This window comes from Dromiciops gliroides, chromosome 1, assembly GCF_019393635.1.
Source record: "Dromiciops gliroides isolate mDroGli1 chromosome 1, mDroGli1.pri, whole genome shotgun sequence".
NCBI lineage: Eukaryota > Metazoa > Chordata > Mammalia > Microbiotheria > Microbiotheriidae > Dromiciops > Dromiciops gliroides.
In genome coordinates, this window is record NC_057861.1 from 532,495,202 (window position 1) to 532,508,296 (window position 13,095).

The following is a 13,095-nucleotide window of genomic DNA, read 5'->3' on the forward strand; positions in this document are numbered from 1 at the left end:
AGATGCTTAAATGTTAGATTAATGGTGAATGAAATAAAATTGTTTCTGGCAGTTAGGCCTAAAACAGAAAGTACAGTATTAATGTTTTGTATTTTTGTTTTCTTTTTTTTGACGACACATCTATAGAAGTCTCCCCCCTTAGAGCCTATAAGCTCTAAAAAAGTGTCAGCTGTGTCATTTTTGTCTTTGTATCAGCACTTAGCACAGTGCTTCATACACAGGAGGTGCTTAATAAATGCTTATTGATTGGGCAATTGTAAGCTTCTCACATTAATTTTGAATGGATAGAGTGTTCAGGTACTAATTCCTGCCCAACTTACTGCCTGAGGTCCTTTGATAGTACTCTGAACAGTCTGGAGTTAATTCTAATCAATATAAAAGCCCTAGAAATAGTGTCTGTGTCTAGACACAAAATATATTATGATATAATTCTGATATGAAAAGCTCTTCTCACTCAGATGACTGGTTCAATAGAGACACATGCCTCATATTTTCTTCATAAAATACCTAGCATATAATTGTTACCTAGAATCCTTGTCTAGCATTGAGAGAAACTATATTTGTCACTGTCATTGCTACACAGGTGTCTTATGTGTCTAGGGAGGATGGACCAGAGAACAATTGCTATGGCAGGAGCTAATTTCCCAAGAGCCTTAAGAAAGCCAGGCCCTGGCCTCCCCTTGACTTCCCAGGGTTGACCTGATAGATTACTTCTTCCAATGAGGGATTTTACTCTTGAGTGGAGACATTGTGTATATTCCACAATTGTAGTAAAATTCTGTCTAACCCCTCTGGGTTCAAAATTTAAGTCCTAAACCCCAGGACAGCATCCTTGAACAGTGAACTTGGGTCTACAAAATTCACAGTGAAGAGTGATACAAAACAGTGGTCTGACAGCATGCTTAGCTTCAACTTCATTAATGAGCTCCATCTAGTCTTGTTTAACCACTATTTTGGTTTTGGCATGATCTATACTTGGGTGAATTCCTCAGGGACCTGCAGAGCTAGTTATTATATCCTCTACTACTCTCTGTCTTTACACTCCACCTCTATCTGCCTTATTAAGTGGATCAATTTTGAGTCACTCAGAAGCTATTGCTAGAATAATAATCTTGTAGAATGTCCCTGTCGGGGGCAGCTAGGTGGCGCAATGGATAAGGCACTAGCCTTGGATTCAGGAGGACCTGAGTTCAAACCCAGCCTCAGACACTTACTAGCTGTGTGACCCTGGGCAAGTCACTTAAACCCCATTGCCCTGCAAAAAAAAAAAAAAAAAAAAGAATATCCCTGTCATTTGGATCAACCTTGTGTGGTTTATGTATTTCACAATCATTGCACATTTGGTCACTGTTCTTTGAAGTAGTCTGAAAGGAAGGAAAGAAGGAAAGAAAAACTCTTGAGCAGGGGAATGATAGGATCAAATTATTTTGGCATCTGTGTAGAAGCTGGATTGGAGAGGGGAGATAGTAGAAGTTTGGAGGCCAATTAGGATGTAGTTGTAATATTCCAGGTGAGGGGTGAGCTCAGTCTGGGAATAGCTTTGTGACTCTGCACCTATTTCCCTTTTTTTGGAGGTGGGGAGGCATGGCTAGGAGGGAGAAAAAATAAATGCCTGTCAATTTAAAAATATCATTTTTGTAAGAATATTTAAAATTAAGGAATTGAAAAGAAGAAAAGGCAGAAAAACAAAGCCCTTATAACAAATTCCCATATTGACCAAGTTCATAAATGTGTCTAGCAGACTTCATCATCTGATCTTTGGAATAATGGTTGATCATTGTGTTCATCAGAGATAGTCCTTGGGTCTTTCAAAATTGTTCATTTTTACAATGTTGATATTATAGTATAATTTGTTCTCCTGGTTCTGCTCACTTTACTCTGTATCAGTTCATAAAAGTCTTTCCATGTTTCTCAGAGAACCATTTCTTTTGTTATTTATTAACGTGTAATAATCTTCCATTCTATTTATATATCAAAATTTGTTCAGCCATTCCTCATTTGATGGTCACTCACTTTGCTTACACTTCTTTGTTACCACAAAAAGTTGCCAAAAATATTTTTATGCTTAGGGGTCATTCACCTCCTTTTATATCTCTGGGATATAGACCTAGTAGTAGTTATCATTTTTCCTGTACTCTGAAGGTGAGGGTTTGCTTTTTTCCCCCACTCACTGATAATTATCTTCAAAAGTACTTCGAGTGTTTTAGGGGTACCAACATTTTCAAAGGCTTACTTAACTTTCTAAAAATAATACTTTTTTCCCCAATTGCATGTAAAAACAATTTTTGACATTCATTTTTTAAGATTTTGAGTTCCAAATTTTCTCCTTCTCTCCTTCCTCTTCTCCCTCCCTGAGACTATAAGCACTTTGATAAAGGTTATACATCTGCAATCATGCAAAACATAGTTCCATAATAGTCATGTGAAAGAAACACAAACCAAAACAACATACATACACACACCCCAAAAATAAAGTGAAAAGTAGTGTGCTTTAATTTTCATGCAGACTCCATCAGTTCTTTCTCTGAAGGTGAATAGCATCTTTCATCATAAGTCCTTTGGAATTGTCATGGATCATTCTATTACTGAGAATAGCTAAGTCATTCGCAGTTGTTCATCATAGAATATCACTTTACTGTGTACAATGGTCTCATGGTTCTGATCACTTCACTCTGCATCAATTGATGTGAGTCTTTCCAGGTTTTTTGGAAAGCATCCTATTTGCTTTTTCATACAGTACAATAATAATCCATTACAATCATATACCATAGTTTGTGCAGCCATTCCCCAATTGCTGAATATCCCCATAATTTCCAATTCTTTGCCACCACCAAAAGAACTGCTATAAGTATTTTTGTAAAAATAGGTCCTTTTCCCTTTTTAAAAAAATCTTTTTGGGATACAGACCTAGTAGTGGTATTGCTGGGTCGGGGGTATGCACAGTTTTATAGTCTTTTGGTAATTGTTTCAAATTGTTCTCCAGAATAGTTGGATGGTTTACTTACTCTTAATAACCAGCATAATTATAGGTTTACTTATTCTTAATAGTTGGCAAAGCACAATATCCTCCCAACATTCCTATTGTTGTTTTCCATCACAGAGAAAGAACCTGAGTCTTTTGCCCAGGATCACAAAGTTAAACCATGACAAACCGGGAGCAAAATTCAGCTCTCTTTAATGAAGGTCTGTTCTTTTAAGATGATGTGACTTCCATGAAGCGTTTGTGCCATGTCCTGGTATCAGAAAGACCATCAGGATATTAGACTCATCTTAGCAATACCAGGATCTCTGTGCTAACTTTTTGTTTGGATTTTCAGTAAACTTCAGACAGATATAAAGATGACTAATTTGGAAGAAATGAGGATCGCCATGGAGACTTATTATGAGGAGGTATTAAGCTCTTTTTCCTAATGTATTATCAAGGGAAAGGGAAGTTACGGAACATGGACAGAGAGCAATATTCTAATTACACTAAATAAAACTGAAGAGACTATATAAGCTAGAGTCTTGCTGCTGAGGTCAGTATTGCCGGAATTGTGTGCTCTTACTTGGTTATAACTTCTAGGTAAAAACATAATGTTACACTTTGGTTCGTCTTGGTCCTAAGCAATGCTCAGAACTCTAGTGGAAGTGTCCACAAAGGAGGCTCTTTCCCACGCTAGTGATGTGCTTTTAAAAATGCATTCTAATTTTGGTATCTTACAGATCCATCGTCTCCAGGTTCTTTTGGCAAATACTGAAACTACCGGAAAGAAGTATGTTAGTCTCTTTGGGGGCACATATTTTGTATATTGATTCACATTATTTAAACTATTTTAACAAAGAAAATAACCACCTAGTCTATTACTTTCAAGCACCTTGAAACACCCTTCCTTTAAAAAAAAAAAGAGGTTAGAGGTAGACCTCTCACATCTAGGCATCTGAGCTTGAATCACAGAGATCATTCTCATAATTAGTTTGTTAATTGTTGATAGTATGTTTAATCAATCAGCTCTTCTATAGCGATGCTAGTTCTTAAACATCTGCATGATTATTATTAATAATACCTTCATATAATGCATTAAGGTTTTCAAAGAACTTTCTTTTCAGTAGCTCTAGGAGTTAAGTGTATCATGTCTTCATTTCATAAATGAGGAAACTTGAGTGTCAGAGGCAGATTATTTGGAATATAATACACAGAATATAGTCCTGGGCAGTAAGCCTGGAAAGATAAGCTGGAGCAAGATTGGGAAGGACATAAAATGCCAGGCAGAAGCCCTCTCCAGTGGTCCAGCAGATGAGACATAACTAAGGTCTAATCAGAGGTTCTGTCTTAGCATAGATTTCTTCTGCTTTATTGTTCTGGTTGTCACATTTTTGGATCATTGATTTGACTTCAAATTCTCCCTCCTTACCACAATTTGGAACAGTTTCCGTGTTATCTGGTTGCAACTTCTCTTGAGATTAGACTTATAGAACTTCAAGATTCTTCATGTTAACTATAGTAAAAATAGGCAAATCAGAAGGTTTCAAAGAAAGGTAGTTTTAAAAGGAACGTATCACTTTTGGGGGACGCTAGGTGGCGCTATAGTGTCCTATATATAGCTGGTCCTGGATCAGGTCGTCTTCCTGAGTTCTTATCTGGCCTCAGACACTCAACAGCTGTGTGATCCTGAGCAAGTCACTCAGCCCTGTTTGCCTCAGTTCCCTAATCTGTAAAATAACCTGGAGAGGGAAATATCAAACCACTCCAGTACCTCTGCCAAGAAAACCCCAAATGGGGCCATGAAGAGTTGGACACAACTAAAAAACAATTGAACAACATATCTTTGAACCCACCAAAGTATTTTCAAAGACAGTGTTTCTCTTCCTCCACCCCTTGCCATTCTAGCTACCTGTATTTTAGCATTAGCAAGATCTCTCTTTGAATATGAAGTAAGAGAGTTATCTGTGATTTTTTTTTAAAGCATAGGAAAAATAATTCATGGGCTAAGGTTTATCTTAGACATTGAAAAGGATGTCTAATTAGTTTATTTTAGTTTAAATGGTTTCTGAAGAGAAAGATATCTCTTTTCCTGATTTATGACATTTATTGGATGTTTAGAAGTCATTTGTTTATCATTGAGCTATTGTACTTTTTATTTTGTTTGACATATAGGTCCCCAACCGACAAGAAGTCAACTCAGAAAAGGCAGAAGAAATTGAGTGCTACTGTTCTACACTTGTCAAGGAATGTTCAAGAACTTCAGGAGGAGAACCAAAGCTTGAAGGAAGATCTGGACCGGGTGCTAAGCAATTCCCCTATTTCTAATAAAGCAAAAGGTATCATCTACAAATATCATCTGCAAGTATGTTTACAAATGAAGGGCAAAGGGGCAGCTAGATGGCGCAGTGGATAAAGCACCAGACCTGAGTTCAAATCCGGCCTCAGACACTTGACACTTACTAGCTGTGTGACCCTGGGCAAGTCACTTAACCCCAATTGCCCAGCAAAAAAAACCCAATAACAACAACAACACAAAAAAAACCAAATGAAGGGCAAAGAGCAAGGATACCACAGGAGTCCCAGCCCCTTACTCTGCCCAGACACATGACTTAGGTGGCATGTCACCAGCATCTAAGGCTGCAAAGCCATGGGGAGATTTTATCCTTTGAAAAGTCAAAGGGTGCAGTTGATATGAGTCTCTGTATTTACCATTAGGCAAGTGAACCTTGACATAGCTTGAAAAATGCCCTCTTACTTTTAGCACGGTCTAGGAGTGTTATTCAGGGTTTCAATGTTATAGAGGCACAGGGGACAGATCACTGGGCCTAGAGTCAAGAAGACCTGAGATCATATCCAGCCTCAGACATTTACTGACTTGCGTGACTTTGGGCAAATCATTTAACCTCCATTTGCCTCAGTTTCCTCAGCTGCAAAATGGGGATAATAATAATAATAATAATAGCTCCTACCTCCTAGGCTTGTTGTGAGGATCCAATGAGATAATATTTGCAGAACTCTTAGCATAATACCTGACACATAGTAAGTTCTATATAAATGCTTATTTCCTTCCCCCTTATCTCACCTTTTCTATTGACTTCTGAAAGTTGAATTGTAATTAGCCTCTGTTTGTTATTGTAATTTGTACCTATTTGTAATTAGGTTCTGTTTGTTATTCCTTCCTTCGTCCCCTGTACATACCTATGGTTTGCCAAACTACCTTTCTTACCCATCTCTGTGCCCTTGTGACCCACACCTGTGACATGCTGCACCTTTTAGCATCTCCCATTTCATTCCAGACTCTGCTTCAGTGCCTCTTCCAGCCTCTTTTGTGTTGCTTGTAGTGCCACTCCTTTCTCTTTCCCTCCTGTACCTCATATTTATTTTGTATATCTTGCCTTCTGTGGAAGGATTGCCATTTTTGACTTTGTATCCTCACAACCTTGCACAGTGCCCAACCTGTAGTAGGGGCTTAATAAATGCTGATTGATTGTCTATTAAAGGCATTGTTGTTCCCTTTAGGTTATAGTGAATGGAGTAAACAAAGGCTAATGAGACGAATCTCAGAATTGGAAAAGGTGAGTGACATAATTCTTTTTAAAATAATTCTTAAACTATTTTTTAAATTTAGACTATTTAAATTTTTTTGGGGGGGGGGGTGAGGCAATTGGAGTTAAGTAACTTGCCCAGGGTCACACAGCTAGTAAGTATCAAGTGTCTGAGGCCAGATTTGAACTCAGGTCCTCCGGAATTCAGGGCTAGTGCTTTATCCACTGTGCCACCTAGCTGCCCCCTATTTAAAATTTTTTAAGTGACATGACTATATTTTTAAATGATTTTTTAAAAACTGGTCCAATGGGTAAGATATTAGCCTTCTTGACAAATTGTGACCATTTTAACTTGGTCCAGACCTGTGATTTCATTGGTGTAGGGAATGCTCAATGATGAAGCTTCAGCAATGGAGATCAGCCACTGTTCTGCAGCTTGGAGAGTTACCTGAAACACTGAGTAGTTAAGTGACTAGCACAGAGTCGCACCAAAAACTTGGCTTCAGTAGTGGGATTTGAACCAGCTCTTCCTGCCTCTAAGCTGTTCCTCCAGCACATTATTAATCATAACTTATTTACTCTGTGTCCTCTTGTCTCTCTTTTTAAACATTTTCATTTAATTTTTAAAATTCTGAACCTAACAAAAACCAAATAAAATGAGCATTTCCACACATATTATTAGAACAGGAAAAGACTGTACAAGAAATTGCAAAGCTCTATTATGTAAAGTTTGTTTTTCTTTAAAAATAGATAATAAATTCAGTACATAACTTTCAAAACTATCCTGCTTCTCTATGATTCTTTTTGGTCTTTCTTGTGTTCTGTTCTCTGTTTTAGGGTGGTAGAAGGAGGAGAACCCAGGGCTTAGCCCCACCTCTTTCTCCCACTTCTCTTCCAGTCTCTTAGTAAACAGGCATTTCTTAAATACCTATTTTGTGTGAGGCATCAATATACTTCTTTTTTTTCAGGGGTGACTTGCCCAGGGTCACACAGTTAGTAAGTGTCAAGTGTCTGAGGCCGGACTTGAACTCAGATCCTCCTGAATCCAGGACCGGTGCTTTATCCACTGCACTGCCTAGCTGCCCCCATCTTTTAAAGGGTCCCCCCCCTTTTTTTAGGTGCTATCTCTATTTTTTTTAATCATAAGAGTATTTTATTATTTTACAGTTACATGTAAAGATAGTTTTCAACATTTGTTTTCATAGGAGTTTTAGTTCTAAATTTTTCTCCCACCTTCCCTTCCCTCCCCCCTCCCCAAGACGGAAAGCAATCTGATTTAGGTTATATATATATAATCACATTAAACATATTTCTACATTAGTCATATTGTGAAAGAACAATCAGAACACAAAGGAAAAACCTCAAAAAAAAAAAAAACGCCAAAAAGTAGAAGCAGTATGGTTTAATCTGCATTCAGAATCCAAAGTTCTTTTCTCTGGATGTGGAGAACATTTTCTATCATGAGTTCTTTGAAATTGTTTTGGATCATTGCACTGCTGAGAAGAGCCAAGTCTATCACAGTTGATCATCACACAATGTTGCTGTTACTGTGTACAATGTTCTCCTGGTTCTGCTCATCTCAGCATCAGTTTATATAAGTCCTTCCAGGTTTCTCTGAAATCTCCTGCTCATCGTTTCTTACAGCACAATAGTATTTAATTACATTCATATACCACAACTTGTTTAGCTATTCCCCAATTGATGGGCATTCCCTCGATTTCCAGTTCTTTGCCACCACAAAGAGAGCTGCTATAATTTTTTTTTTTTGCTATAAATATTTTTGTACATATGGGTCCTTTTCCCTTTTCTATGATCTCTTTGGGATACATACCTAGTAGTGGTATTACTGGACCAAAGGGTATGAACAGTCCTATAGCCCTTTGGGCATAGTTCCAAATTGCTCTCCAGAATGGGAGAGGGGGTTCATAATAGTGATGCCCCCAAAAGGCCATTGTATCTTTTTTTTTTCCAGGGCAATGGGGGTTAAGTGACTTGCCCAGGGTCACACAGCTAGTAAGTGTCAAGTGTCTGAGGCCGGATTTGAACTCAGGTACTCCTGAATCCAGGGCCAGTGCTCTATCCACTGTGCCACCTAGCTGCCCCATTGTATCATTTTTTGAATGCAAAAAAGAAAATAGAGTTCAGAAGGAAGCACAAACAGGACAGTAATGTGTAGAATTTATTAATTTTTTTTTACCAAGCAAGTGATATGAGATGGAAATCCATAGTTTCATATAGAATTATCTTTTTTATGTTTTGCTTTATGTGTGGAGAACTCTTTGGGTGTAAATTCAGAATAAAAAAAAATAAAGAAAGACACAGAGGCTTTAAGAAAACATTAAGCAGCCTGCCCTAGATCTCACCTTGGTGCAGTACAAAATACCTTTAGCATTTTCAATAGTGCAGGTAGCCAGCTTTAGATATATATGATGTGGCTTCTTAAAAATCTTACATTTTCAAGATACAGCCTAGTTTATACTTATTTACATTTAGTTCTGAGTAACTAATATTTTTTCTCTCTTTTTTTTGTATTCTACTTGTATATGTAATGCACAATGTTATGTACCACTTTACCAAATGGAGAGTTTTATTGTATAATTTGCGTTTCTAAATCCTTAATACAAATCTTTAATATACAAACCAAACTGCTTCCTTTGAAATTTAATAATGTCAACACACTTTAGAGGGAAAATTTAAATCTTTTCCTAAAATTTCTCAGTGGTGTAAAGCATCTGTTTAGGAGAAATGGCAAATATCTTAAAAATAAATTTTGTTAAGTTTAAGGACCTTAAATGTGGTTACAAAAAATTTGGGCATCTCTGGAAAGTTTCTTCAAAGTAAGTAGTTTTAGAGAAAAGGTGACAAACGGAGAGTGGAAGTGTTTCTGGTTCAAATAGCTATCAGAACAAATCTTTTTCTCTTAAACCAAACATTAAGTTTTGTAGGTTATAAGAAGGATCCAGAGAATGAGAAATAACAAATGACCGTATCAAAAATGCTAACATTTGTTGGCCCACCAGCCTACAGCTCATGTCCATTTATAACAGCCTTTGGCTGCTTCCTCATCCCATGCAACTAGCCAGGACTCTAGGCCTGAACGCTAATCTCTTTTCCCCCAGATGCTTCATGTTAGAATGGAAAGAGGATTGGCCTTAGCTGACAAGACCCAAATTCAAAATCCTGGTTCTCTTCTTACTCGCCATGTATACCTTTGCACAAGTTGCCTCACCTCTGAGCCTCAGTCTCCTCTCTGTAAAATGAAGATAATAATACTTATCTAATTCACAGGGTTGTTCTAATGAATGTCTTTTGTAAACTATAAAATGTTATAAAAATTTAAGCTAATATTATTAAATGATCTAGAGCAAACTTTTGATTTACATTTCTGTTGTTAACCTTTTTGAGTCTGCTTATTCTCATAAGAACTTTTCTCTTTTCTCCAAATCCCTGTATTATATTGGATAGCATTCCTAAAGCCTCAGAATTTTTAGTGAATCACAACCTCTGTTCTTTCAGCATACTGTATAACATACAAAGTTCCCTGTGCCTTAAGACTAATTTCCTTTTGGTTTCTTTTGCTTACCCTGGACCTCATCAAATAATCGTACTATGGTAGAACACTGGGTTTAGAGTCAGAAGACTTGGGTTTGAATCCCAGCATTGCTACTTAATGTGGGACCTTGGGCAAGCTATGTCCCTGAGAAGGGCCTCAGTGTGAGACCTATAAAGGTCATTTCCAGATGTAAAGCCTGTGAAACCTAAGAATAAGAAAAATAATAGCTAAGTATTTTGTGTTTGTTTTCAGAAAGTGGGTGAGCTCGAGAACACAGGATCTCATTCTCCAGAACAGGTCAGATTGGTTCCCTTGATTCAGTCAGCACCAAACACAGTCCAGCAGGATCTGCTGAGATCTGAGCACTCTGAGGAGTGCGAGCGCCTTCGAGGGATAGTAAGAAAGCTGAAGGGGGACCGGAGCGCCCTGCAAGCTCAGCTGTCTGATAAAGAGTACGTCTCTTTGCAACACAGCTACCCTCCTTCCACCATGTGAAAAAGTTCTTGCTTCTTCGTGTTAAACAGTTTGCTCCTGAAGTAAATCTAGCTTTGTTTGGGGGAAATCCATCTTTATGCTAGGCCCAAAACTGGCAGTATTCAATAAAGAATTGTTTACAATGCTGAAATTTCTTAGACTTTGGCTTCAAATTCTGCTTTAGTGGTAATAAAACATTTGCTGAGTTACCCCTAATGCAATATTACCCCAATATAAATTACAATATATCCAAAATGGGTGAAATCACACTATTAGAAAAATTACTTTAAAATGAAAAGCCAGGTCATATCCCATTGCAGTAACTTCCAAAGGAGTTTCCAATTCTTTTTATAGTGAAATTTTATCATATGCTGCTTGAAATAAACAGGCCATTGACTGAGTTGGTTTTTTGTATGTTTGGTTTTTTTTACCATTATAACAGTATTTGATCCAATCTTATATCCATTTCATTTTTGTTGTGAGAATTTGGTAAAGCAAAAGAAAAATGTTTAATTTTTTTCCTATTAAGTTTTCTTTCTCTAGTGCCTTGTTTTTTGGCCTAATTGAAGTGTGGTGCCTCTTGTAGTTGCATAGCTGTTTCTTTCCTCCGTCTAGTCACAATTTTGGTCAGGGTTAGGATAACTCTAATTTTTAGAGATTGAGTTTATCTGTGTAGTTTCTGAGTATCACGCTGTTTGGGTGGCGATTTACTTTGGTCCAGGTGGTTTAGCCCACTAAGTTGTCTTTCTAGACTGTATCCCATAGAAGCCAAATCCTGTCAATTCCCATTATCCTTCTGTTTATAATTAAAATACTATGTTTTGTGTGAACAAAGAAACACTTTAATTCCAAATTTGAAATTTTCACATTTAAATAGGTGGTATTTAAGGTAATTGTTTTGAATAGCAAATAATTTCTGTAATCATTTGATTAAGCTAGATAATGATAAGTAAGAACATGTTAAATGAACACTGAAATTTCCCTCTGGTCCTGTATATTCAGTTTGGAAATGAAGCAGTTACTACAGGCAAAAGCTGCTTTGGAGAAGGAGCTGAAAAAAGTGGAGGATACAGAGAAAGACAGAAAAGAAAAAGAAGATACCATGAGGTAAATGGATTGAAGTGTCCTGAATTTGTAAAGAGAATACAAAGTGCATGCTGGTGTATTTGGAATGGGGTCAAAAAGTGCAAAAATGTGAAGATCTAATCTGAAAGTATTGAGGAGCTAACAGCAGAAGCTAAACAGAAATATTTTGCACTGAGAGTCATCAGTAAGAAATTTCCTGGAAATGATCAGTGAAGAGGACAACTTGATTTGTTTGGGGGGTGAGGGGGAGATGAAGGGAATAAATAGTACTTAACTATTTTTTTTTAAGAAAGTGGGAATTTAAATAAATCGGGAAAGGATATATTTACTGAAATATATTGTCTTCTCTCCATCTTTAGTGTTTGTAATGAGGAATTATATTTTCCCCCTTCTCATTGCTTATTACAACCATTTAACCTAAATAAGACAACACTTTATAATGGAACTATATGGTTCCTGCTCTCAGGCTTACATCTATTTAAAGTTGTTTTGGTTTTGTTTTGTTGTTTTTTTGTTTGTTTGGTTTTGGTTTTTTGGTTTTGTTTTGTTTTGTTTTGCGGGGCAATGAGGGTCAAGTGACTTGCCCAGGGTCACACAGCTAGTAAGTGTCAAGTGTCTGAGACCGGATTTGAACTCAGGTCCTCCTGAATCCAGGGCTGGTGCTTTATCCACTGCGCCACCTAGCTGCCCCCATACATCTTTTTAAGTTAATGCTACATCTGAGTCCAAGCCAGGTTTGGTATCTGGTCCCTGTGTAATTTTCATTTTGTCTCATTAGGTTTTGGGGTCAGACAAAACACGTTATTAATATCAACATGACTATGTTATCCCCAGGTCATCCCCAATGTGTCAGGACAACCTAATGAGTGCCTATTTCTCACTGTGGGACATTCATCAAATTCCACCATTCAAAAGAAAGATTATGATTACAAGTAATATTTGATCTTTGCCCTTACCACTTCAGAGAGGAAATTCAAAGACTTACCAAGAAGTTGCAAGAGACGGAAGTAGACCAGAGAAAAATTGAAGATGACCCCATGGAGATAACACATGAGGTATAGCGTAGCTGTATTTTCCCTACCCCATGTTCAGGCTCTGAGGGTCTATGAAGTTAGTTTTAAGGGATGGTTTTTACTTTTTCTCAGTTTGAAACTTTCTTGACTGGCTTTTCACAAATGAATTTACCATTTGTTATCCTAACAGGTTTCTATGTCTTAAGTTATTATTTTGTAGATTGAAGTTTACAATTAATTTATTGTCGATAAGTTGGCTTATTGAACCAGTAACCTGCTTTTACTTCAAGAGTTGGTTTTGCTCTTCAGTTACATTTCTTTCTAGGATAGTAAATTGGTATGGCATTACAAGCAAGGATACATTTCACTCTGGCACTTTCCTTCACTACTGTTCTTGAAATATGCAAAAAATTCAAAAAATGGAACTTTTCAAATGGGTAATTATGCTGACAAGAGAAA

General features: G+C 37.2%; 1 protein-coding gene across 2 annotated transcripts in view; it reads left to right on the top strand.

Moving 5' to 3' along the window:
• The window catches only part of IQCE (IQ motif containing E), a 69,107-nt gene that overhangs the window by 35,948 nt on the left and 20,064 nt on the right, over window positions 1-13,095 (top strand). For both annotated transcript variants that reach the window (XM_043976822.1, XM_043976823.1), the window contains 7 exons: window positions 3,318-3,390; window positions 3,706-3,755; window positions 5,138-5,301; window positions 6,485-6,540; window positions 10,316-10,515; window positions 11,540-11,644; window positions 12,588-12,678. In XM_043976822.1, the coding sequence (XP_043832757.1) occupies window positions 3,318-3,390; window positions 3,706-3,755; window positions 5,138-5,301; window positions 6,485-6,540; window positions 10,316-10,515; window positions 11,540-11,644; window positions 12,588-12,678 (739 nt within the window). The remainder of the gene's footprint in view (window positions 1-3,317; window positions 3,391-3,705; window positions 3,756-5,137; window positions 5,302-6,484; window positions 6,541-10,315; window positions 10,516-11,539; window positions 11,645-12,587; window positions 12,679-13,095) is intronic.